General features: G+C 31.5%; 3 protein-coding genes across 7 annotated transcripts; 1 reads left to right on the top strand and 2 right to left on the bottom strand.

Annotated features, from left to right (window-relative positions):
• Positions 1-2,002: 2,002 nt before the first annotated feature.
• Positions 2,003-15,435, bottom strand: UGP (UDP-glucose pyrophosphorylase). Of its 5 annotated transcripts, XM_013318040.1 has the most exons (7): positions 15,319-15,435; positions 14,466-14,492; positions 6,189-6,375; positions 5,200-5,432; positions 4,464-4,669; positions 2,727-3,501; positions 2,003-2,442 (listed from the first exon to the last, which is right to left on the bottom strand). In XM_013318040.1, the coding sequence occupies exons 1-7, from the start codon at positions 15,346-15,348 to the stop codon at positions 2,335-2,337; spliced, it is 1,566 nt and encodes a 521-aa protein (XP_013173494.1). In that variant the 5' UTR covers positions 15,349-15,435; the 3' UTR covers positions 2,003-2,334. The 5 variants fall into 5 exon arrangements, with proteins under 5 accessions (XP_013173494.1, XP_013173496.1, XP_013173498.1 ...); XM_013318042.1 differs by lacking the exon at positions 14,466-14,492 and having other exon boundaries at positions 2,004-2,442; XM_013318044.1 differs by lacking the exons at positions 14,466-14,492; positions 15,319-15,435 and adding an exon at positions 10,917-11,059 and having other exon boundaries at positions 2,004-2,442.
• Positions 15,436-16,048: 613 nt separating this feature from the next.
• On the bottom strand, positions 16,049-19,146 carry ATPsynB (ATP synthase subunit b, mitochondrial). The gene is given in 5 exon segments (NM_001312471.1): positions 16,049-16,282; positions 16,617-16,805; positions 17,168-17,366; positions 17,749-17,893; positions 19,042-19,146. Coding segments are annotated over 5 exon segments (738 nt in total). The 5' UTR covers positions 19,070-19,146; the 3' UTR covers positions 16,049-16,105.
• A 1,009-nt stretch (positions 19,147-20,155) lies between these two features.
• Svip (small VCP interacting protein) lies at positions 20,156-21,211 on the top strand. Its single transcript, XM_013317758.1, has 3 exons — positions 20,156-20,361; positions 20,729-20,893; positions 21,146-21,211. Exons 1-3 carry the CDS (start codon positions 20,302-20,304, stop codon positions 21,158-21,160), a joined length of 240 nt encoding a protein of 79 aa, XP_013173212.1. The 5' UTR covers positions 20,156-20,301; the 3' UTR covers positions 21,161-21,211.
• The last annotated feature ends 4,765 nt before the right edge of the window (positions 21,212-25,976 follow it).

Genomic DNA, 25,976 nt, shown 5'->3' with positions numbered 1-25,976 from the left:
TTTCACATCGAGCTGGGGCGGCAAGCGCTCTATGGGGACGATGATGGCCACCATGCCCTGCCGCAACGATGAAGCTATCTCCAACATTTATAAGATGATCCAGGTAAGATGCATTGTACTTATTCATGCTTTGATGTCTTTTGTAGCGATTTCAATCATCGTTCCTTGTACCAAAGAAGCGAAAAAATTGCCAGCGTCAGTATTTCCGTCCAAATCTGACAATTCAAGTTTTACCTATCTGGGCCTTTAATAGTGTAAAAAGACACTAACTTATAGCGTACTTTTTGATCATACGACCACTAAACATCAGCCCTCCCTAGACAATGTGCATTTTGAATGGAATGTACACGAAATGTGTTCTGTACATTTTTGAACTTCGTTATGGAATCGCGAAACAAAGAATGAACTTCGTATCACGCAGTATACCAAATCTAATATAATATTTTTACCTACGAATCGTTGTTTTTTGTTTAATTTTTGTTTTTCTTTTCAGGCCGAAGCCGAAAGACTTCTCCTCTGTCAGAAGCCTTGAAGCACAGATAACAAACTACTCTCATATCGATACTGACACCGGCTAATTATATAATTTATTTAATCATTCACATATTTATTGCAATATTTTAATACAGTTATTAACTAATGTTTATTATAAATAAAGGTTTTTAAAATAATATTCGTATAACTTTTATTTTCTATATTCCTAAAAACTGTGTTCCTTTATTTTTAATATCGAAGATTCATTTTTACAAACGTCATTTGAATTATTTTGACGGCTAACTCTGAGCCGCGCGCTTCGCAGAGAAATTGTTTTCTGTACACGGACATACACGATTATTTGAATATACGCCATTTATATTCCAATTCAATAGAAAAAGAAAAATTATATTTACCACATTTTACTGATTCCGTCCGCGTGGAATTAATAAATTTTTTTACATAATATATTTATTAATAAAAATTTACACTTATATTTAAGACGTCCCACAAAACTGCTTACGCAGTTTGACTTCAGTTAACTTTCTTTATCTAAACATAGCTTATAAATTGTAAATTAGTAGTCTGTGTTTTGCCATACTATTTTCTACATCTATGCCAAATTTCATCGTGATCAGAACTGTTCTGGTGATACATTTTAATAAATATCCATCCATACATTCGTATTTATAATATTAGTAAGATGGTTTTATTTTGAAAATTGTTTATACAAGTTTGTTTTTAAAGTCTGCAATAACAGCCTCATAAAGGTAATTGTTTGTTGCTTCTCATTTCTATTGAATTAGATTTTAGTTGAACATAAGGTAAAAAAAAACAGTTTGATAACAACATTTATTTTTACAAAATCATTTAAAAATTTGCGAGTAAATTTATTAAATTCTATAATAAAATATAATATTAGTAGTAATGACCTATATCTTTATATATATAATTCTTCTGTGAGTGTGTATGTCACTGAACTTCTCTCAAACGACTGGAGCGATTTTGATGAAATTTTTTGTGTGTGTTCAAGGGGATCTGGGAATGGTTTAGATTCACAATTTTCATCAAATATTAACTTCATATTAATTTATTAAAATTAAAGACGTGTAGACAGGACAACGTCTGTCGGGTCCGCTAGTAAACCTATATAAATGAGTTCAGTTGAAAAAAAAAATCTTTTTCGTAATATTTTTTTTTCAGGTGATTTTTTTCTAAAATGTTCCATATTTTATCATTTTTCGTTTTATTTTAAACTACAATGATCATAATAAATATAATTAAATAATTTAATTATTATAGAAATATAAATAATTTTGTGCATTTTTTTTCAAGAATTATTTTAAATTGTAATGAATATTGTGATTATTATGTTTATTAATTCCCAAAACAATAATTTAAACACAACAAGAAAAAAAAATTAAATCGTACAAAAAAAATTGTACGTATTTTTTGTTACATATTAAATTATTTTACATAAACCCTTTGAAAATAACAATTTTTTATTCAATTTTCATTTATTCTTAATATTAATAAAATAATAAAAAAAACGATAAATAAACATACGACATAAAACTATTTTCTAAATCACAAGACAGCCATTTTCTTGGATTCAATTTAAAAAAAAAAAGTAAAATAGAATCTACACGAAGCTAAAACTAAGAAACCCCTATACATGCAATAATACACCTTAAAGCTATCGCAATAAAGTACATTTTTAAACGTACTATTGTACTAAGATGAACATCAAACTTTAGACATATAAGCTACAATTTAGCAACGACAAGTTTTTGAACTTATTTCATTACGTTTGTTATTAAACAGGGTAGGAAATAAAAGTCCTCGACTATATGAAAGCTCCTAATGGTCTAGGATACGTAGATTGCCTGACACTATTTTATTCTCTAACACCGCGCCCGACGGTATGTCGATCCTGTCCCCGTGGTTAGCTATTATTATTACCGTACCCTGAAAAAAAATATATTATTAAAAAAAATCAGACTCGAAGGACCAAAATCAAATACTTTGTGAGTTTCTAAGACCGAAACCTCAATTTAAAACATATTGTCTTTTCTGTTTTGCCTGAGATAAAAGACAAGGATGACGATATGTTTTATAAAGTAATTTTGATGTTAGAAACCCACGGTTAGACACACTTTTCTTGTATTACGTAAATTCTATATTAAGAAGTTTTCATAAATAAAAATTAGAAATTGTTAAACTATGAGCTATAAAGTAAAAAAAAAACTCACCTTGAGGGATACTCCTCTTCCGAAGGTGACATCACCAGACACAGTCAAATGATCTAATTCGATCAAATCTGGGATCGTAGCGAATCTATTCAGGAATTCCTTGACCTTCGCGAAATGATTGTCACCCAGCTTCACCAACGGAGTAGACGGGAACATCCTTTGTGGAGACATCACTAAAGAGCCATGCGAAAGACTATAAAGGTTAGACATGACGAGAAGAAGATCTGACGTCTTTTTGACTGGAAGGAAACGACTCCTGGGGACGTTGACTCCGATACCACCTTCGAAGCACTTCATCGCAGCACCAACTGCCGTCTCCAACTGTATCACATTCAGACCATCACCTAAATGCTTGTTGTTAACTATTATCTCCATGTTCAAAGACCCTTGGTCTACCACCCTTTGGATAGCATCTAATTTCGCCCATAAATTATTGGTGTTGAAGAATTTGAACTGACTGACTGATTTAAAATCGTCGACATGTTCTTTCGGGACTTGAGCGATTTCGAGAAGCCTCAGTTTATCTTCATATTGGATTAGAGTTCCACCTTTGACATCAGCTCTGGTCTTATCTGTGACTTCCATGACGAACTCGGATATCGGTTTCTGAGGATCTGGATGGAGGAGTAGGCTGAGGATGTTCAGGTCGACGGTAGCTCCAAGGTTGTCGATGTTGCTGATGAAACAGTACGTCCTGCCTTCTTTAATGAACTTCTGCAGAAGACCAGAGTTGTGGAAGGACTCGTAGAAGTCTCCGTGACCGGGGGGATACCATCTGAGGAGAAATTCTATTTAAGATTCGAATTTCAATGTTCAAATCTTACTATTATAAACGAGAATGTTTAGATGGACGGATGTGTTTTAGAAGGTATCTTAAGAACAGCTGCATAGATCTTGCTGGAATTTGGCATAGATGTAGAACATAATCTGGTAGAACACATGGGTTACTTAATAATTATTTTTTAATGATGAAGCCGCATACGATAGCTAGTGTGTAAAATCTTCATTATGAAGACAATCAGAAAAGTAATGGTCATTTGTAGTGTTAATAAATCGTCAAAGACATTCTATATTATTAAATAATATAATAAGTAAATGTCGTAAGAATTATATTAACATAGTTTTCAGTCTTATCTTAAAGATATATTAAATCGGCTTTAAACTATTTTATCTATATCTAGATATGACAAGTAATTTCGTCTGTAGATTATATTATACGAGAGGTAGGCGTGTCTGATGCAATCTGACGAAATAATTGACTTATTTATGTAAAAATTTACATAATCTTATTTAATAAGGCAGGTGACGTCATCACGTGTACTGTTGGGCTGTCATAATAATAAAAATATCGCTATATCATAGTTACGTTTTCATACAATTCACGTATCTTAGCGAATCGATTAAATTGTTAATTAGTTTTAACCATCTTTCAACCTTCAATGTTATAAGTAATTAGTTATGGTACTGCATTGTATATTTACATCAAATACGACTATTTCGACAGTGAAAACCCACGCTTTTTAAACAGACAAATCACATAAAAGAAACCGTAATAAGCATAGATAAGATTAATCATTCATAGACAATTAAAAAAAAATTGAATATTTGAAATTCGAATTATAAAAACGGAATAGTGCATAAATTTAGAAAGAAAGAAAATATATAGAAAGAAAAGAAATACAGCGGATGAAAGAAAAGAAATATAAATCTATTCTTTTAACACTAATCTGTACTTACGCTTCAATATCAGAGTGAACATTTCCCTCCTTGGCGACGGGCAGCAGCGACTCCCGATTGATCCTGGGATGGCAGGACTGGTTGAAGGTGTGGATGTCCAGCTTCAACCCCTTGTACTTCCTGATGACCTTCTGCGTGTCCTCGTCCGTGTTGAACGAGTTCATCAGCACGAGGGGCACATTGCATTTGTATGTCTTGTTTAAATGCTAGGAACGGAAAAAAATCAAATTACAACACATTTTTATAATTCACCTAGCTGTCGCCCGCGACTCTGTCCGCGCGGAATTAAAAGAAATATAATTAGTAGCCTATGTATTGTACCACGCTATGATCTGTATGTATGCCAAATTTCATCGACATCCGTTCAGTCGTTCTGGAGATATTTTCAAACATCTATCAATCCTTACATCTAAATATTCGCATTTATAGTATTAGTAAGAAGTAAGATTAGACTTAAAATAAGCAATATTTATCAATACGCAATAAAATTAAAACAGGAAAGTTAAAATTAAAAAAGAGACAACAGGAAACATGTTTCAATCGATTTCTCATAATTATCGATATGCTAGTACATCGATGAACATCACTAATTACATTGACAGCCGTTTACACATTAAAATATTTGTATTGTCTATGAAATTAATTTTTACCATCACTAAAAAGCAAAGAAATTAATTAAGATAAGATAGACAAAAGAAAATTAGTAAACATATCTTTTATATCAAATGATAGTTACCTCTATTTGCTGTACTGTGAGATCCAAGAATGTGAGCTCGTTCCTCACTTGTATGACGGACTTTGGACCTTTACAACCCATTGAGGTGCCGAGACCACCGTTCAGTTTGACCACAACCAGCTTGTCAAGCATATGGTGTACGTTGTCTGTAGTCGGCGTCTCCAGACTCGCGTAGTCAATTACAGCACCTTCTGGAAGCTTCTCGATCTTCTCCCATGTTACGGAAGGTCCCTCTGAATTAGAAAACACCTTTTAGACATTTTAAATAAAAATTTAGACTTATTATATGATTTCGAAATGAGAATGTCAAATGTCAATTGTTTGTTAATGTAGTTCTAAATTTGAAAAATTCATTTTCGATTTACAAAAATTAATTCTGGAAATTATTATTTTTAAAAAGTTAATACCAGAATTTGGACTTAAAAATTGTTTTGCACTTAAATTATTTTTACTTTTAAAAGTTAATGTTAACGATATTTCAAATTTCGAATTTCATAATTATAACGATTCGGTTATGGAGGAAAAAATATTGACAGTACGTAATGCAGAAACATCAACCTATTTGCTGCAAATTAGAACTAATAGCAACTCAATAGCTTCTAAGTGACTTGAGTTGCGTTTATGAATTGCGATTGTATTGCACTCTATTAGTAGACACATACATAAACACATATTTTATATACATCTTGAGTCAGGACAAACCACTGATCTCTCTAAATAAATAGGCGATTGTTTGAAAATTACAGTTTTGCTTTTGTTCTTATTTAAACGCGCCTGTTGTTACGTGACAGCAAATTCTGTCTATATTATCAGTAGAACTAATCCACACGACCGCTATAAACCGCTACCATCAGCGCCAAAATGGCGTAAATCAAAGAGACACAGAAAACCACGTCTTATAACCAGTCCATTTATAGTTAGTGGGCCAAACAGAATTCACGAACAAAAGTTGCCGATGTATTTTTATAATAGGCAAAGGACAAACTTACGTTCTGCCAGAAATCTGCTAAACAAGTTCTTGAAGCCTTGGAACTCTTTGAGCATCTGTGGCCGCCTGGTCTCCGGCACGGTGGCCACCAGCCGTTCCAATTCCACCTCAACCCTGGCAAGAGCATCGCGCTTCGTCGCCTCCTTGAAGTCCCTCGAACCTGACGGCGTGCGTTGATGACTCCGGATCTGAAGGTCAAAGGGGTAAACTTCGTATATGCAAAATATTTATATGTTTTACATAATTTTGTGTTTCGATATTTTGTTATAGGCGATCCCAAAAAAGGCGCCAAAACATTTTATTAGTAAAATGCTATTTATAGTTCCATTACCTTTTGACCTTTACTTTTAAAATTTCGTCAAACATACAAATATTAGCACCTCATTGGGGGCGTACTACGTCTTACAATGTATTTACATCAAACATATATTTAATAAAATTGGAGTGTTTGTATGTTCTATGAAAACATATTTCGTGACTATTCCATATTTGCGTTTCATTATAGCGAAAAACCGATTTTTAATTTTTTTTGTCCACCTGTTTATCAGTCTGTCCACAAGTCCGCGTCTGTTCCAATTTCCAAAACTAGACCGATTTTGACAAGACTTTAACTAGTAGGTAGCTGTGGGTAGGAGTAACTTTGGCCATTTTATTTACGCTGACAAAATCGCGGGCAACTGCTTGTTAATTATATCGATAGTTTTTCAAAGTTAAAAAAATAATCCAATGATTTTTATAAAAGATATTCGAATCGTAATGAGACAGCATTTTATATGAATACAATTTTTATCAATATCTTTAGTTGTTTGTCCTTGAGTATACGTCAATAAAGACAGACGTAAAGAGTAAATTTATTCTACTGCATATCGTCTATTCACAATATTGTGATTGCGACTACTATGTAAATAGTTTGAGGTCGAATCTATGTTGTATTGTTTAAAGATGAAATACAAACGCACTTTTATATTTGTTTATTACAAAATTTTCTTACAAAGTTGATAAACAAGAGAATAACGATTAATTTTGATTAATATCCTTTTGTATTTAAAACTTTAAAAAGAATATAACATTATCAAAAACAATTAACCTTATTTAATTTATTAAAAAGTTAAAAGCATCATTCTAAACATATTTAACGTAACGTGAACGACTTAATTTAAATATAATACTAAAAATTGATATGTAAAATATCTTTTTAATAAATACTTACTTGTAAAACGTGCATATTCGTCATTTTGATTAAATTAAAAAACTATATATATACACGTACACACAAATAAAAAAACAAAATATTCATATAGACTAATCCGTACAAAAACTCTGATAAAACTGACAAACAAAAAGTGTGGGTAGATGCGTATTACCACAGATGTAAAAACATTTTTTACTTGATTTGACAGATCGAATATAACTGCTAATTTTTTAAGGTCATTGCGAATATTTTTCAACCTTCCAAACGGATTAATAAATGAACATTTTTTTTTATTTATTTTAGAAATTTATAACGACAAAAGATTTCGCTAAAATCAAGTGAACGCTTTCATTGAGTACAGCAATTTAAAAGGTTGGTAATGCAATAGACAGAGAAGGATGATGAGAATAAGGATATTTCCATCTCTTATGCGTCCATCTGTCAAGTACACTTCTCTGTTCCATACTTAGGAGAAGGGATGTACTAATTCCAAGTTACAACAGACTCGTAACATCAACCCAGTTATTATGGAGATTGAAGTAGCGAGTGCATTATGCGCCGACATGAACTGCGCTGTCTAAAAGTAAACACAATTTGCAGTAAAGAAGCTAACATTACTCTACTCAACGGATTTTTTTTTTAAATATTGCCCTTATATATCTATTTTAAAATACAATCTTATTTCTTACTATAATAATATTATAAATACGAATGTTTGGACGGATAGGTATCTCCAGAACAGCTAGATCCTGCTGAAATTTGGCATAGATGTAGAACATAGTCTGGAAGAACATATAAAAATTTTTAGTTTCGCGCGGACACAGTTGCGGGCGACAGCTAGCAATAAAATATGAATAACTATACTAATAAAAAAAATGTCGCCTTAGTATTTTAATTCATTATCTTATCTATATAAATAAAAATTAATGTTTGTAAATTTGTCGCTTATATGCTCCTAAATCGTTGTACTTTGATGTGATTCAAAGTAAACTTTTGCATTTTTATATACCACACGTTGCTTGCGTAATGAAATTGTTCTTAAATATTTTAATAATTTAAACTATTGACTATCATTGCAACTTATAAAGTTATTAAATAGTATAATATTAGGCAAATATACAAAATACATACATACCCAAGACTTATACAATTGTCTCTCGCTCATTATTCCTATAGTTTACAAACGAACCAATTAATTTAACGAAACAGTTCAATTAAAATTGTCATGTGGCACGTCACTTGACGTATATGTGCCGGCACTTACTGTACATATGATAACAATATAGTGCGTTTCTTATCTCGTCACTCTATCACACCGTAACGTAACATGAGCATGTAGTGCGTAAAAAATTGTATAAAGGCTATATGTTCACTTTCAATTAAACAAGACTATTGAACGAGAATCATAATATTTAAATCGGAATTAAGAATTCATCTATAAATTACGTCACATATTATGGAGGAGGGAGGGGGTCGATGAAGTGTGACGTGTGATAAAGGGTTCCCAAGTTTTGTGACGTCAATTTTTTTTAATATTTATTGCCTGTCGCCTACGACTCCGTCCGCCCGGAATTAAAAAAAACTTATTATACTTATTAGTAGCCTCTGTGTTCGAGGTCCATTAAACCGTTCTGGAGACACCTTCAAAACATCCATACATCTAAACTTTCGCACTCATAATATTAGTTAGATTTGCCCCTGCCTTGCCTTATAATTTTTTGTGAAATTTGTGACATCACACTATATAGGGGAAAGGGGTGACAAGGATGGGGCAGGGCTCGAAAAATCTTAAAAGTTCGTGTGACGTAATAAATGGCTAGTTTTTAATATAAGTAGAAGTTATCGTAGTTCTTAACCTGACCTTTTTATCGTAGTCATTGAAACTACACAGATATACTATACTAATGTTAATAGTTTCATTTTAATAGAACTTTAGCTATACTTTATCCTCTTATACAAACCGCAGAATTGATTTAACAAATTACATAGTTCCTTGCTTTCGTCAGTCAAGGTCGTTACAAAAATCAACTAACAAAATTACGCTACGGTGTAAATGCATGCAAACCTTAACAACATATAATGTATATAATTGATACAATTTTTTCTATTTATGTGTGCGTTGAAAATAAATATATAATTGTACGATTTTAAGTAACAAAACCACTTGACTTTATCTAGTTAAAGTTACAACTTATTTAGTTTCACATTCGGATTGTTGTTTTAGAAAATTCATCATATTATGATCGCATGTAGCTATCTATTAGACCTTTTTTTTATAAGAGAAGACGACAAACGAGCGGCGGGAACACCGAGGTGATCAACCACACCCATGGACATCTGCAACACCAGAGGAACTGCAGATGCGTTGCCAGCTTTTAAGGAAATGGTAGGTATCACTTCTTGAAGGTCCCTAAGTCGTATTGGTTTGGAAATACCGCCGAGGACAGACCGTTCCATAACGCGGCTGTGCGAGGCAAGAAATTGCGCGAGAATCGCACCGTTGTGGAATGCCAGCCAGCCATGTGGAATTACCCTGGCGGTTAGTTGTATCGTCCGATGGCGGAACATGGCGGCAGGAATCGTTCTAAAACAGTTCTTCGGAACACTCCCCATGGTAAATGCGAAATGTGCAATCTGTGTACACTTATTCGAGATTCTTTGGTATTTTTTTTATGAATTACGTTGTCTTTTGTTTGACTTTTGGTGAACATTATAAAAAGCAGACAATGAGTAGGAAATATTTATTCGTTATGTATTTCATAACCCGCGTAATATTATTGTCAATCTATAATACCATCCATTCTAAAGTTTACCAAATAACAATTTCTATACAATTCAAATTGTATCGTATTTGTAAAAGATAATTTAATCTGTCACATTTTATTCTTCATAACTTCGTAATCAAAATGACTTTTTTTTAATAGAGTACCTCTTTGGGTTATATTTTATCTTTTAGTGGCTGTGGCCAGTGACTTCGTTTACGTGCAATTAAAAAAAAACGAGTAGCCTAAACGCTATATCAGTCTGCAATCTTTATTCGAGGTTTCATCCTTTACCTTGGTAACAAACGAATGCATGGTCATACAAGTAAGAAGTAAGATATTGATAGTTACAGACCACTGATATTTTACAATGCTTTATTAAAATCTACATGTTTATTGACTTCTGTTGTCTGTAGGTCATATTTGATATCAGTAGAGTGAATTATGAAACGACTCATTCAGATATTCAGCCAGAATAATTTATTATCGCGTAATTTTTATGTAACAACATTTAATAAAACTATACCGAACTTATAATATGCAATGATTTAAAACTAAAACAATTTAGACTGAGAGTTTAGTTTAAAACTATTATCTTAATTCGTTCATACATATTTGACCTACAATTATCATTATTCTATACCATAAATTGTAGACACTTAGATAACATTCACTATAAACTCTTAATAAACTATGATTCTTATCAATAATGTCAGAACATTAAGATCAATTAAGAAAAATATAAAACATAAAAAAATTCAAACAAATATTTTACCTTATTCAGCATATCCATGTTTAATAAAAAAAAAAACAAAATTAAAAAATCACTATGGCACTGTCAATGTCAAATTTTGGCGGGAAAACGAACTGTCACAGGATGTTCCCGCCGCGCGACTCGCGTCAACTAAACAATGAAGCGATCGACGCAATAACTTATATGAATGTCCATATTCATTATCATTGAATAGTTTACTAGCAGATATTAGCTACTGTGTACATGAAACATGTAGCTATTTTTACTCGTATTAAAATCATAGTTTCATTTCATACAATTTGAATACGACTGTTACTTGGAAATAGGTAAGCAACAGGTTTTTTTTAATGAGTTTACCGTCCAAACAGCCAGTGCTTCGTAATAAGACCTTTTTGTATTTCCACCACACAAGGCAGTTTGACCTGCAATTTTTTCTTTGACTGATATATATGACATAATATATATATGACTGATAACTTCGCTATAAGTTATTAAATGTGAATTTCTATATTTTAATTCTGAATGGTTGTAAAGTAAATAATATAATCTGTAAATAATTAAAAATAATATACAGTATAACATTCACATTTTACGGTAATGTTTACTTCGTAATTTACTAGAACATTAGATTTCCAGCGTAAGCAAGTCTCACCTTACTAATATTGTAAATGCGATTTTTTAGATGCTTGTTTTTAGAAGGTCTCTCTAGAAAGACTGCATAGATCTCGCTGAAATTTGGCATAGATGTAAAACATAGTTTGGACGAACATATAGATTACTCATTTTTTTTAATTCCACGCGATCCGTCACGGATGACAGCTAGCATTATGATATAATAGGTCATTTGGGGGAAAAGAAACTTTCCTACTACTATTTTAGGATTTTTGAATAACTTATTTCTTTTAGAAAGATTGGCACACGAATCACAGAATAGTGACTTATGGAGGAATGGAAAAGTTGCCTTTGCCCTGTAGTAGAATGATTAAGCCAATAAATGTATTGCATAATATTGTAGTCACGGTATATTTTTTACGTATATACCATTATCAGACGTCTACAGTTGGATAAATACAACGCGATGACTTGAACTATTACGTGTTGATGTAACAATATAAAGTGTTTACAACTTATCGGTTTTTAAACAATTACTAATCAAATAAAAACCCTTTTCCACTAACGAGTGTCCCGCTCGATTACTTTTTTTTATATCATGAAGTGGTAAACGAGCGAGCGGCCACCTGAAATCGCTGATATAGCGAAGTGACCGTTGCCCATAGACATACGCAATTGCATATGCGTTGCTTACCTTTAATAGACGGAGGAGAGGATGCACAGCAAGAAAATATATTCCCTTTCCATGCATCCTCTCATCCGGAAAGTCCACTTCCACTTCCCATCATATCCTTATAAGAAAAAGGAGGGGAAGGGAAAGAGGACTAATTTTGGCCTCCGGGAAGCACACTCATCAGACGAAACGCGGAATTACTTCCACTTGATGCCTGTCTTCTGCGTGGTCGTAGTATTTCACCGGGCGAGCCGGGCCAATTCGTGCGAAGATGTTAAAGCGGGCTCTACCACTGTTAACACTGTTGTTACTTTTATGAGCCATGTTTGTACTATTATTTCATAAGAATAGGCGTCGCGTGTAGCTAATCTAGTGGAAAAGAGGTTTTAATGTCGTCCATGAAAACATCTGAATAAAGATTTTCTGTCTTTTTTCTATACATTATAAAAAACTAAACACATTGATGAGTAAATAAAAGTCGCCCGCGGCTCTATCTGCGCGGAATTAAAAATAATAATTAGTAGTCTATGAGTTTTACATCTACGCCAAATTTTAGCCACATCAATGCAGCTGATCTAAAAATCAAAAATCCGTCCATCCATCCAAACATTCGCATTTATAATTTAAGTAAGATTTATCACAAACTATCGCTTGACTCAAAGTGGCGTTGTTTTACGACAAATAGAATATTGACGTAGGAAATGACTACATGTTTCTATTCGCCTTATCACTTAAATTGCAAGTCTATAAAAAGTTAAACAAGTACATAATATTGTCATAACATACTTTAAAACAGACAACACTGCAAAATTATATAATACGAGAAATAATTACGAATAACTATATAGTACTAGCTAGTTATTTACCATGCTTCGTAATAAGATAAATGTAGTAGGAAAAAGGTGATTTAAAAATGAATAGTCACCATGATTAAGGTATTTTATGAAAAACATTTACGAGCCAAAAGACACTCAGTCATGCCTTAGAAGTTTTTGAATGGAAGAAAAAAAAATATCTGCATAATATTTCGATTTTCGTTTTACGAATGTATATTTGAAGTCCTTTATGTAAGGCAAGTTATTTAACTAAATACGTAACTTAAGAATGTCGTCTATAACAAATGTATATTATTTGCATATATCAGATAGACACAACATGTAGATCAATGTCTCGTAATCTAAGATACGAGGAAGTATTAGTAATGATAAAATAACATCGTAATAATATTATATTATATATTATATTATCCAATACAATTTAAATTTTAACTATTTACAAAGTCAATGTTACACTGTGACATAAAATTTAGACTATAGGTGTCCCTAAACTAGTTGACTAATTTCGTAAAATAAAGTATCAAGCTTGCCTTTTGTCATAGTCATAGACAAGTCAGTTTTTTTTCAATCTACATTTAGGTGAGAAAGTTATGCCAGATCCCGCCGAATGAAAGTTTGTAATCTCTGCTTACAGTTCCGAGTTACCGGTATTAAAATGTTGTTTGTGTTCTACGAACTGAAGATCTGTTGTAAAATTCTCACATACATACACCATAACCTTAAATTTATATTTTTTAAAACAAGTCATTGTAGACTATATACTGTGGGGTTCGGAGACCAAAATCTTCATTTGAAGCATAATTTTATCTCTGTTTTGTCAAACATGAAAAATAGGGATGACTATATGTTTTATATAGAGATTTGGGTCTCGGAAACAAACAGATTTATATAGATGGGTATAAAGTTACGGTTAGCCACAATTCACAAAACAAAATGGCGGTAAAATTGACATCTGTCAGTTAATAACGAAAGAACATTAATAAAGTTGAACTATAAATAAGAATGACACCAAATGTATAAAAAAGCATACCTTACTGCCATAAATATAATTTACAAATGGCCTATTCACTCTTTCTAATAATGAATAGTATTTGAACACCATTGCATAAAAAAATAAATATTTCATGCATTAAAATTATCTGAATATTAAGCACTCATATAATATGATTAAATAGAAAAAAAATAATAACATATCTACGAAGAAATTCAAAGATATGTGTGAAATCAACCAACCCGCACTTGGCCAGTGTGGTTAACTAAGGCCTAGTCTCCTTTAACTTAGGGTAGACTCCGAGCCCCTTAGTGGGAACATATAGTGAGCTGATTATGATGAAAAAATAACAATTAAAATATAGAAATAAAAAAAACCTGTTACCATATTTTTAATATCATGCTTTACTAACAAATATTTTATCTACAGAACAGAGTTTTATTTAATAATTAGCTTACCGCTGGCCTCAGCCTGCTGTCATATGTCTGTAATTTATAAGTTATATATTTATTTAGCCAATATTTATATAAAAGAGTTTTAAAAATAAAATATTAAATTGATTCTTTGGTCAAGCAACATAGAAATGTTTTTCTCTAACAAAAGTTCTTTTGAGTCTTGATACCAAATTGAATATTCGGTGTGTGTGTGTTTTTCTCAATTTTTTATAAGGTTTGTGTGTTAAAATTGTTTAATAACATTAATTCTGAAAAAGGTATGATTTCTAAAATCTGGAGATTCAAATAAAGTTGAGGATGGGTTCATTTTGTATGTATGTTTTAAATTTCGACATTGCATAGGATCACCAAATTAAAAAAAAATCTATCATATATCCAATCATCACATAAAAGTAACATAGATTGATATTATGCTCTGTGTGATTTGTGTTGTTTAACTTTTATTACTGATATAAAAAGTTATATATTTAAATATATAAATTGGATAGTATCAAATAACAACAAAAAAAACCGTTTCATATGTAACGCGCTGTAGGATTAAGTGCGCATTAAAAATAAAGCATATTACGCAGTTTTCCACTGACATATTACGAGGTAATAAAACAAATCAAGTTCTTTAATAAAACATATGCTGGATTGATAAATTATCGCCTAAAACCTTTTTTATGAGTAGAAAACTTAATTATATAATTGTAAAATATATAAAAATAGTCTAAGGGCTATCGTTATAGGGCTTTTTATGACCTCTAGGGAGAATCAAGGTCGAAAAGATAAAAAAAGATAACATGTTATTATTGACAGTTAGGTGATAGTGTAGTTGAGGTTCGTGCACTTAGCTCAGATAATGCTTCATTACCTTCTTATCTCCTTCTCTGCTATCGGACATTGTGGATTTAGTTATAAAACTATTATTAATAAGTTCGTAACACAATAAAACACTTTGAACGCCGCTTGGTACAGTTGTGACAGACAGATGATTGTCATTTTGACATTTCTCAAAAGGGTTCCTTTTTGCCGGGTTCATTAAATCTTAAAAATTGTAGTATTAGATATCTTTAAATTTCAATATACCAATTATTAATTTTAAAATCTTCTACTCCAATAATAACTACACTATTCAGAAAAGAAGTTATTTTCTGTTTAATTCTATCACACAGTAATCCCTTAACAATCTCGATGAAATCCAATTTGGTTAATAGCATAAATACGAAATGATTGTTTTTACTACTAATTATAGCTCAGTACAAAGCAATAGGTCCGAGCATGCGCGTCATGAGTGGTACAATTTTTGCTTTCCCAATTATTTCGAACTACGATTCTATTCCCACTTGCCTAAACGAGGTTTAGGCTAAGTGCCATCTGCGCTCGGCCACCTCAAGCCCGGTGAAGCTGTAAATGCCTCCTCAAGGCAAACAGTGGCAATCAGTCACAAAAAAAATCCCACTTGCCTAAAATCCATCAGGTGATAGGAGTACAAAAATCAAAACGAATTTTCCATTTTATTAACAATTTTTGTCTCTAAATCAAATACAGGCCATTTATCAAAATCAGGGGAAAAATAGGGTTAAAAATAATGCATCAATATGGTCTATTCACGAAACGATAACTTTATTTTCATATACATAATTATCTAGTTGCGTTGCTTAATGTTTAGCGGCGAGTGCCGAGAGGTCCGCAATGCAGCGGTCAAGCGCCTGCTTCTCCTGGTCGGGGGTGATAGCTTTAGTGACATTGGTGACCACCCAGTCGACCATAGCCTTCTGTGCCAGACGACGTTCAACGTTAGACTTCTCCAGCTGGTAATCCAGACGACGCTTCACCTGGAAAAATTAATTAAACTTCTTAAATAACTAGAAATAAATTATTTTTTTAATTTCCTTCTAGACTACTAGACTTATAGACTACTATATTACAAAGTTATTAAAATTTTGGCCGACTGAATGGTGGTTAGTTTTACGAAGGTATGTAATTAGGTCTGAAGTAGCTTTTATTTCACATTTACTGTCTTTTTCCACTAAACAATTATTTGTGCAGTCGCCTAATGACATGGAATTAACCATTTAGAGCTTAATAACTTTAACAATTTTAAATAGTTAGATGTCTTTCAAATAATTTCTTTAAAATTAATATCTAGTCATATAAATTAAAACACACCTCAGTGTAGGCGTTCATCATGCGCTCTCTGTAAGCGGCCTCGAGCTGCAGCAGGACATTCTCCTTCTTGGCCTGTATAAGCAGCTCCTGGCCCTGCGCGCGCCACTGCGCGGTCTTCTCATCCTCTATTGCCTGCTCCAAGTCCTTGATGCTCTGCACCCGACCCTCGTTCCAGCTGTTCTCTACTGCCTGTAGAGATATGTGGATGTATAGTTACAGTGGTAGACCAGCAGCATGTTGCAAGAATGGGTCAGCTCAACTAGTCAAATACCATGACCACACAGAAGACAATGCAATGAAAGTGATTCGTCGTACATTAAGATATATGGAATTAAGTCATAAAATTTTGATTAACGTGAAAAACAATAATGTCATCATCATTCAATACTGAGATCAACGCCATCTATTGAGCATTTTTAAAAATCCTATACTTCTTGATTTTAGTTTATTGCAATTAAGGATTTTTTCAAGACAATTCATTTTTTATTAGAAGCATTAGTGTTTCAAGAACTACAGTATGGATAAAATTATGTTAACAGTTGTTTACTCACATCAACTTCTTTGTCAAGCCATGCAGCAATCTTTGGTCCGAACCTAGTGGTAGCATAGTAGACCATCAGGAAGATAGACAGACCAGTGTAGTACTCATGTTCCATCACATAGATCTCCTTGCTGAACAAGTATGTGGCGAGACCAACACCAAATGTGTAAGGACCTGTAACTCCCGTCTTTGAATGGAAGAATTGGAACCTGGAAGAGTTGAAAGTTAAAAATAAATACATAAAAGAAAAAATCTATTAAGTAAAGTTATGGATCAGTGGATGCAAATTTGTTACAAGTTTTTTAATTGCGAACAGTGCCATCTAGTGTAAAATTTAAAAACTTACATCTTAGAAATCTTGATTTTTTAAATATGCAAACTATTTATTGATTTGTTTGAAAGATTATTACATACTGAGCTATCCATCCATAGGGAAAATGGCAGGCTGATTTCTGGATTAGCTATAGGTGCTTTAAAATTTATCATTAAAATTCTAACCACAAATTTCCCCTTTTGATCATTGAGTTACATAAATAACTCTCTTAAAACTACTACTCCTAAAAAATAACTTTCAAATTGCATTCTACTTACCATTCTTCAGGAACGAATCCGAGTCTGACTTTGCCGGGCTCCCCTCGTACAGGTCTGGGGAAGTTCTTCTCGTCGCGCACGCCCGCTACATCGGAGGCAGAACCGCGCGCTACTAACGCGGTAGTAGCGGACTGACGAGCAGCGGCTAGAAAATGAAAATTAACAATCTTTATATGAAATTTGAGATTTAGCAACTTTTAACCTTGGTGATATTAGGCAAGGTTTATACTAATTACCTCCTATTTATATTATGGTGTAAGAGATGAATTTATTACAGACCAAGTATGAATTTACTTGGGTGTTTTCTTGGCCCGATAGGATTTTTTCCCATTGGATGAATTAATTTTATGGATTCTATCAAACCAATGGAAAAACCGATTGGGCAGTTAGATCGGTGGACCGATATTGACCAAAACACCCATTTACACAATGATAACTAAACATTTTGCTACAGAATAAACAATTATGGTTTTCTGTGTCATCAAAGTAACAATAGGAATTTACTATACAATGATTATTGATAAATATTTATAACATAGGTGACAGTTTTCCTTTATATAATCTGAGTAAAACTACTTATTATTTGTCTACCGAATTTCTTTTATTTAACTAGTCAATGCAACTTAAATACAACTAAAAAAGGTGCATGCCTGTTTCTCTTCACCATCTTCTAGAGTTGTCTGTAAAGTTACCATTAAAAAAAATTAAGCCAACATAATATCAAAGTAAAGAAAAAAATGGTGTGACTTTTATTTATTCAAGCAGAACGTAACAAGTTGTGCTATATTTGAGCTTTTCCTCATCTCTAGGTTTAAAAGTACACATAGTATGTAATTTGATTAGTAGATACTAGATAGTATATAATAGTTATCTATCTGGTAGTAGTAATTAGTTACTACCTTATATAAAAATTATTTGGAAAGGGCCAATACAGTGCTCTAAAAAGCCTCAAATAGGAATACATAACAAGTACAATATAGTATTACTATTTTATTGGAACACTGTATAAAAGGTGAAATGAAATTTAAAAGTGACTGAAACTATACATTAAACAATAAAATTTGTGATAAAAACTTATTTAAGGCAGTTTTGAATTTATTAGGAAAATTAGATATAAAACAGTCATAACTGTAGTACGATATGGTAATTTGGTAACAAATTTTTAATGAAAACCTTGCTGAAAATGTAATAGCACTTGTCAAATTGGTGATTACATAAACCTTGTAAGACTTAGGTTATGTGGATTTTACTTTGAAAATAATAATAGTAATATATTTTGAAAAATGTACATACCTGAACGCAAAGCTATACGTGATAGCATTTTTAATTCTGCTATTATAGTATATTAAAGTTAAACAAGTAGCCGCAGAATCGGGCCAAAAGTACTTTGCGTTAGAGATGTTCGTTCTTTATCTCTTTCAGTCGATTTTAGTTTTTGACAGTGACATAAGAAAAGGTGTGACTTCGATTTCGATTACGAGTGATAGTCGGAATTTTGATTCCAGTAAATCCAAAATGAAGCTTTGGTCAAAATATAAGCAGCCTGTAGCAGAAAGTAGTAATCGATAACATAAAGAAAATAATCAAGTTTTCTTAGATTATGAAATTTTAACAAAAATATACTATTCAAACAAATGAAAAATAGGATCACAATACAAATGCGTCCCTTATTATCACAATATCCATATTTGAAGCTAATTACTGACTTAGAAACTTTCATAAAGTATAATAATACGCGATTTTTTATCTTGGAGCTTTTTGTAAGCTTACTGATAGCCACACTTTGACCTATTTTTTATTAGTTGGCTATATTTTCAGATATTGATCGACCATTCCACTCCATAATAAACAGTCGTCGAATTGTATCCTTGTGATATTTTCTATAGAATTACTGATTATTTTTTACTTGCTACTGCTTGCTACATTCAATTTAATAACAGCAATGGCAAATATAAATACGATACTTTGGAAACGAATGGTAAGTACTGAGTTTTAACTATTGAATTTAATTGAAACTATTAAACGAATCGTAGGAAGTTGTAATGTACAATCCTTCTAAGCGTAGCTTTTTTTGTCAAACACTTGTTGATAAGTAGAGTTTTTAAGTGCTATAAAACTATATTGCAATAATTGGAAATATTACATTTTTAGAAAGATTCATGCGATTAAAGAGTTACCGAACGTTCCTTAACAGTGTTGCTTGTTAGTTTTAATTAAAATTTAGAATTTTTGTAGAAAACTGAACTTGTGCACTACTACCTAATTAAAAATAAATTCATGTGGTGATTTTTTTAACAAAAACAAAATCAAATAAATTTAAGCGTAGTATAAATATAAATTGGTTAAAATAAGATACGAAATACGTATAGTACAAAATCGATACAACTACTGGCATCACCACAAGGCTACAGATTATAGATTTTTGCGACAACGACAAGTGGCGAATTGTAAATGTTGATTTGATCTTTGTTGTTTTTGTAGTTTAACATGATTTAACATCGATTGTAATGAAATAGTTATGAATTTATAGAGAAGTGTATTAATATTTTGAAAATGGGGATATTCATGTCCTGTTGTAAGCCCTCGGCGTCGGATGTCATAACTCCAGATGCCGTAAGTTTATCAACGCAAAGTTTTTGTCTTATTTACTTCCTAATTATTATTTAATAATTATTTAGTTACGAAATAACAACCTATCAATGATTGTGGCAATTAAAATAAAATTATATTCCCTCTCCGAAACTTCATTATGGTTTTGCTTTGAGAAAACTTCTTTATCGATATCAGTTTTAGTAATTAAATATTTATTAAACACTAAAACATCCAAGATAGCATATCCGTACATCAGTCTGTGCCATTCAAGAAAGATTTATTCACATTTTTCTAAATAAACTATCGTTTTATCCATTTCTGGTCAAAACTCCATTTAATACAAATGGTCTGGTGATGTTATTAGTTTTAAATAAATTTGTCTATACAGGAGACAAGACGTCGTCAGCAAGTGGAGGCAGCAGAGAAGCGGAGAGCGGAGGAGGCTGCACGTGGGGTGAAGGACCCTGAAAGAGTGAAGCGCATGCAGCAGAGAGCAGAGGAGATGGAGCGCAGGGAGCAAGAGCTGCAAAAGGAGGGGGGAGCTACTTTGAAGGTGAGTGTTAATTAGTTTGCTGCAGATGCCTATAGTTATTGAAAAATGAGGAAACTATAGTTAAACACGGGACTTGTAATCTACATTACATGTACGAAGAGTTTTCCATTTTGAAATTTCATATGTAGTTAGGAAATTTAATTCCCTTCCCAGCTTCCCACTTATGTTTGAAAATGGAACAGAAAATTGTCACAATAATACTTATGTTATAATATATATATAATAATATTATCGTAATATTGTACATTACAGTGGACGGCCGACTGAGATGAGGCCCCACAGGAGGGGGGAAGCGGTCAGCAAAGGAAAAATGATAAATACAAATACAAAAATTGATGTCCTTTACCTCACATCAACTGTCAGTGTACTTTGGTGTATTTGGCACGTCCGGAATAAGATTACTCTTCTGCACCACGTGCCAACTTGAGCACTATTATAAATATTGAATATTATTATGTTATACAGCTTTCATATTAGTTTGTAAGTTGCTGAATTCAAATAGTTATAGTTATGTTGATGTTTATTTAATTATATTTATTGTTTTTATTTTTATTATATGTCAAAACCAAAATTACTGACATATTCTTGAACTGTATATGATATTTAAATGGTTTAAAATTTAAGTTTGTTGGAGAATATTGTAAAACATAAGTTAAACCAAACTTAATAATACTGGGAACATTTTAAAATCATGTGCAAATTAAAATTTTACCGTATATATGTACTACAGTGGATTTAACTGTCTTAATATGTATTGTCATCCCTTTTCTATCTATTTGGCAAAACAGAGATAAGAATATACAACAAAGTGTAATTTAAGGTGTTGCATAATTTTCCTGGTTTATAAAGGTTCTTAACCGAGTTTATTGCTTATGAAGGCTGTCCGTCTGGCCCGGACAATGATTCTCGCTTAAAAAGTTTTTTCCCGTACCCAGGTTCCAATGTTTATTATTCTATTTTATATTTATATTCAAATTTGCATGTATTTGTTATACTATATGTGTGTAGAAACAATGTTTGTGTGTAATAAAAAATTATGAACGAATATTAATGTGTAAAAAAATCTTCTTATGAGCTATGGGACTTTTAAACCTCTGTATATAATGAAAACTGTAGATTGTCAACGTTTGGAAACATTTTTCTTGTACCATCTCTATTCTTAATCTTTATAAAATATGTATTTGAATTTTAAACAAATATATAAACATATAATCCGTTATTTTTTTATATTTGGATCTAAATTTAATTACGTACAGGGTGTTGTAATTTTGTCATCTATATCTGTAATGATTATTAAATTTCAATATTATTAATATTATATTCACATCATTATTTCTTTACTCCATTTAAATCGACTTATGTACATTAAATGTTTTTTTTTTTGTATGAAACATTTAATTTCAAAACAACAATATCTACAAGACCATGAGTTTACATTACCCTGACACATGTCAATAAACATATTGTGGATCCTTTAATTACCAATTAAAGAGTCAGTGTTTTTAGTAATATTCATAAAAGACATATAATTTATTGGAATATATTATTATTATATACTTAATAAAAATATCACATATATTATTAAGATGAACTTTGTAAACATATAAATGTTAGATTTAGATGTATAAGTAAATATACACTGGCACTATGTTATTACTTTACTTTATGTCAAAATAAAGTGACTAAATATTAATTTTATTTACTTTCACAAAGATGTATATTTTTCAAATAATCTAAAATGTAATTATTGTTATTACCTAGCGTGTCTATGGATTTTTTGTTTTGACTGTTTAAAATGAATGGTGGAAAAAAATAGTGCTTGTCTATGGTGTCTAATATAATCACGCTTGAAGTAAAATATATGTGTAATTGTTGCATTAAATGTTGTATGAAAATATATTATTTTATTAATTTGAAACATCCTGTATCAACATTATTAATGCTGACATCATTTTTAATAATTTCAAATCTATATGAGCTATATAATGTTATCTTTTAAAAAATAACTTTACACGTTTCGTTCAATCTTATCTTCATTAGGTACCTAGAATATTTTTGTATTTTTTCTTAGAAAATGTAACTTGATTATAAATATTTATTTAGTTATTATCTGCACAGATTAAACAACGAAAAATTTACGTTATCTTTGTTACGGTGGGGTTTCACTGCGAAGACATCCAAATATATCTAAGGCGCGAATTACCGATACAAAATGTAGGAAAGCGACACGATGTAAATTATACACAAGCGATGGCGTGGCGCCGGCACGTTACGTTCGTTCCACGTCTGCTCTCAGCCTGCGCCTGCATCGCGTCTGTACCTACATCCCTACCTTATGCCTTTTCTTTATATTTCGCGCCTTATATTATCTCTGTTTTTTTTTTTATTGTACTGATATTAAGCTAATGGTAACTCACTACAAACATTTATAAATAATCAATTACTCTATTTTATTAAATGAGGTAATTTCATGAGAATTAACATAATTCGATATTGAAAACGAATTAGTTTTTATCAATTTAATTTGTAAAATCCGTTAGCTTATAAATGATGTTAAAATTAGATCATCGCAAAAATCCTTTTCGTTTTAAATAACACTGGCTGTCGCCCGCGACTCATCCGGAATTAAAAAAAAGCTAATTAGTAGCCTATGTGTTCTTCCATATTTAAGCCAAATTTTATCGCTATCTCATTAGCTGTTCTAGAGATACCTTCAAATAAACATCCATTCATTCATCTAAACATTCGCATTAATAATATTAGTAAGACTAAACGGATATTTACTATCTCAAATAAAGTTCTTTGACTATCAAGAGGTTAAGATGTTGAATTACATCGTGATTATTTACAACCATAATCGTTTGTATTGGAATATTTTAGTAACGTACCCAAATAATTAGACAAAGATTTATTTTTGCTACTAAAAAACTTTCTCAAATCCAAGAAAACATAGTTAGCGATGTTTCTACTTATATTTATAGACAATGTGTTAAATAAAACGTAATTATTAAAATACAAAAATGGATTCTCTATTTTCTGTTTATTATACGTCTTTTTCAACGTCAACTATTTTTAGCGTCTTTACAATTAACCGTTTGAATAAACACAATTGGAATACTTTCGGTATTTGGTCAGAAGCGAGTTACGTTTGTAGCAAATATTTACTTAAGATTTCCAGCTTTAGTGTAGTTTAACCTCTATACGTTCAAACGTACATTATCCTCGTGTTACGATGTAGTTGCCTTTACAAAGTAAACTTTGAATAAAAATTGAAGTGTAGAATAAAAAGATAAAAAGGTAACCTAACCTTACTTGTTATCCTACTTCCTGCTGTCTACTAATATTATAAATGATAATATTTGGAAAAGGTAAGCTATATTACTTCTTATCTTATGATAAATACGAATTTACGGGTATGGATACATGGACATTTGTTACAATGTATTTCCAGAGCGACTGTATGGATCTCGAAATTTGGCATAGTTATAAAATATAGCCTACTTATTAAGTTTTTTTTTTAATTTTTCGTTTATCAGTAATAAAAAGAAACACTCTGTATCTCTCCATCCTCTAATATTTTCATTGCCTTATCATATTGTCATATGATAACATCATCGCGTGTGATTCATTCTTTATATATTTTACCTCATTTCGAGATTTATTATGGCCTGTATTACCATTATCATTTTGATTTATTTGAAGATTATTTCTCTATGATATCAGCGTTGTGCCATTGTGACAATTTCAAGCGGCATCATATGTGTCGATGACGTTATACTTTCTCGTACTTTTCGTGTTAGGTCCCCTCTGGTTAGTTCTTTTTGGAACGTTAGCGGGTGGCGGGATAGGGGATGTATAGAAAAGAAAATACTCTTTACTGTAATTCTCTGTCCTTTACAGTAAAGATATGGAATGCAACTTCTAACATATTGGCGAAGAGTCTATGATCTAAAACATACATCCATCCATCTAAACATTCGCATTTATTATATTATTAAGAAGAAAGATTATCGACTTACTTTTGCAATTTAATTAAACTTATCTACTACAAAATGGCGACGTAGTTCAAAGCGTAATTAGTAACAATCGTTAATTAATTAGGCAAACAGATAAGAAACATGTGTAACAGTTCGGAAGATCAAATGATACCATACTATTTGTTGCACTTAAAAACTTCACTGCTTCGTATTGCCATCCCTTTCTGTCTCTTTGTATAAACAGAGACAATTATATGTATAAAAATGTATGTATACATTTATACAACTGGAGTAGAAACCCATAGTTACTGATGGAAAATCATTCTTTCATCTGCATAGTTATTTATTTGAAGTAAAATTACTTAAAATTTGATGAGAAGGTTACGTGTAATGGAGTGAACTTTTTTTTTTTTTGTGAAAAATGAAAAGGAATTTTAATTTGCATCTTTAGTTTTTATAAAAATAAAGGTGTTCTTCTAATTACAACTACGTAGTGCTATTCTCGTGTCAGGTAAGAATATGGTTAAATATTTCACACATTTGAATACAGTTTTGCTTTTATTCAAAAAAGAAATCATTGGATGAAAACGCCGAGTTTCGACTTTACTTGAAGGGATATAAAAAAACAAATTTGCTCTTACGAAGGTCGTGTCATTTTTTTTCACAATCTCGCAGTACCTAGTTTTCAGTTTTTCGCGCTATAAATTCATTATTAATATGATGGTGATAAAAAAAAATATCAAACACTACAAAAATTGTCAGAGCGTCAACTTTAATTTGTCGTAGTTTAGCATCTCTGTTGTATATAAAATTAACACTAAATAACATGAATCAGTTGTAACATATTTTTTTATTACATGACAATAAAAATATTATCAGTACACATATGATTATCGACAAATTTCCATTAATATCAATAAAAACTATCAAATAATTATAAGATAACATAATCTATTTTGCCTAAATCATGAACCAATCGACGATAGTTTGTGTAACCACTCCTTTTTATATTAATCAATTGATAACTAAAATTATAATTAATTGTGTAAAAAGATATTGACATTATTTTTGGCGCGCCGCGCGCTGCTAAATGACAAGCGGAACGA

The sequence above is a fragment of the Papilio xuthus genome, unplaced genomic scaffold (assembly GCF_000836235.2).
Source record: "Papilio xuthus unplaced genomic scaffold, Pxut_1.1 DF826933.1, whole genome shotgun sequence".
NCBI lineage: Eukaryota > Metazoa > Arthropoda > Insecta > Lepidoptera > Papilionidae > Papilio > Papilio xuthus.
This window is presented reverse-complemented; position numbering and strand designations above follow the sequence as displayed.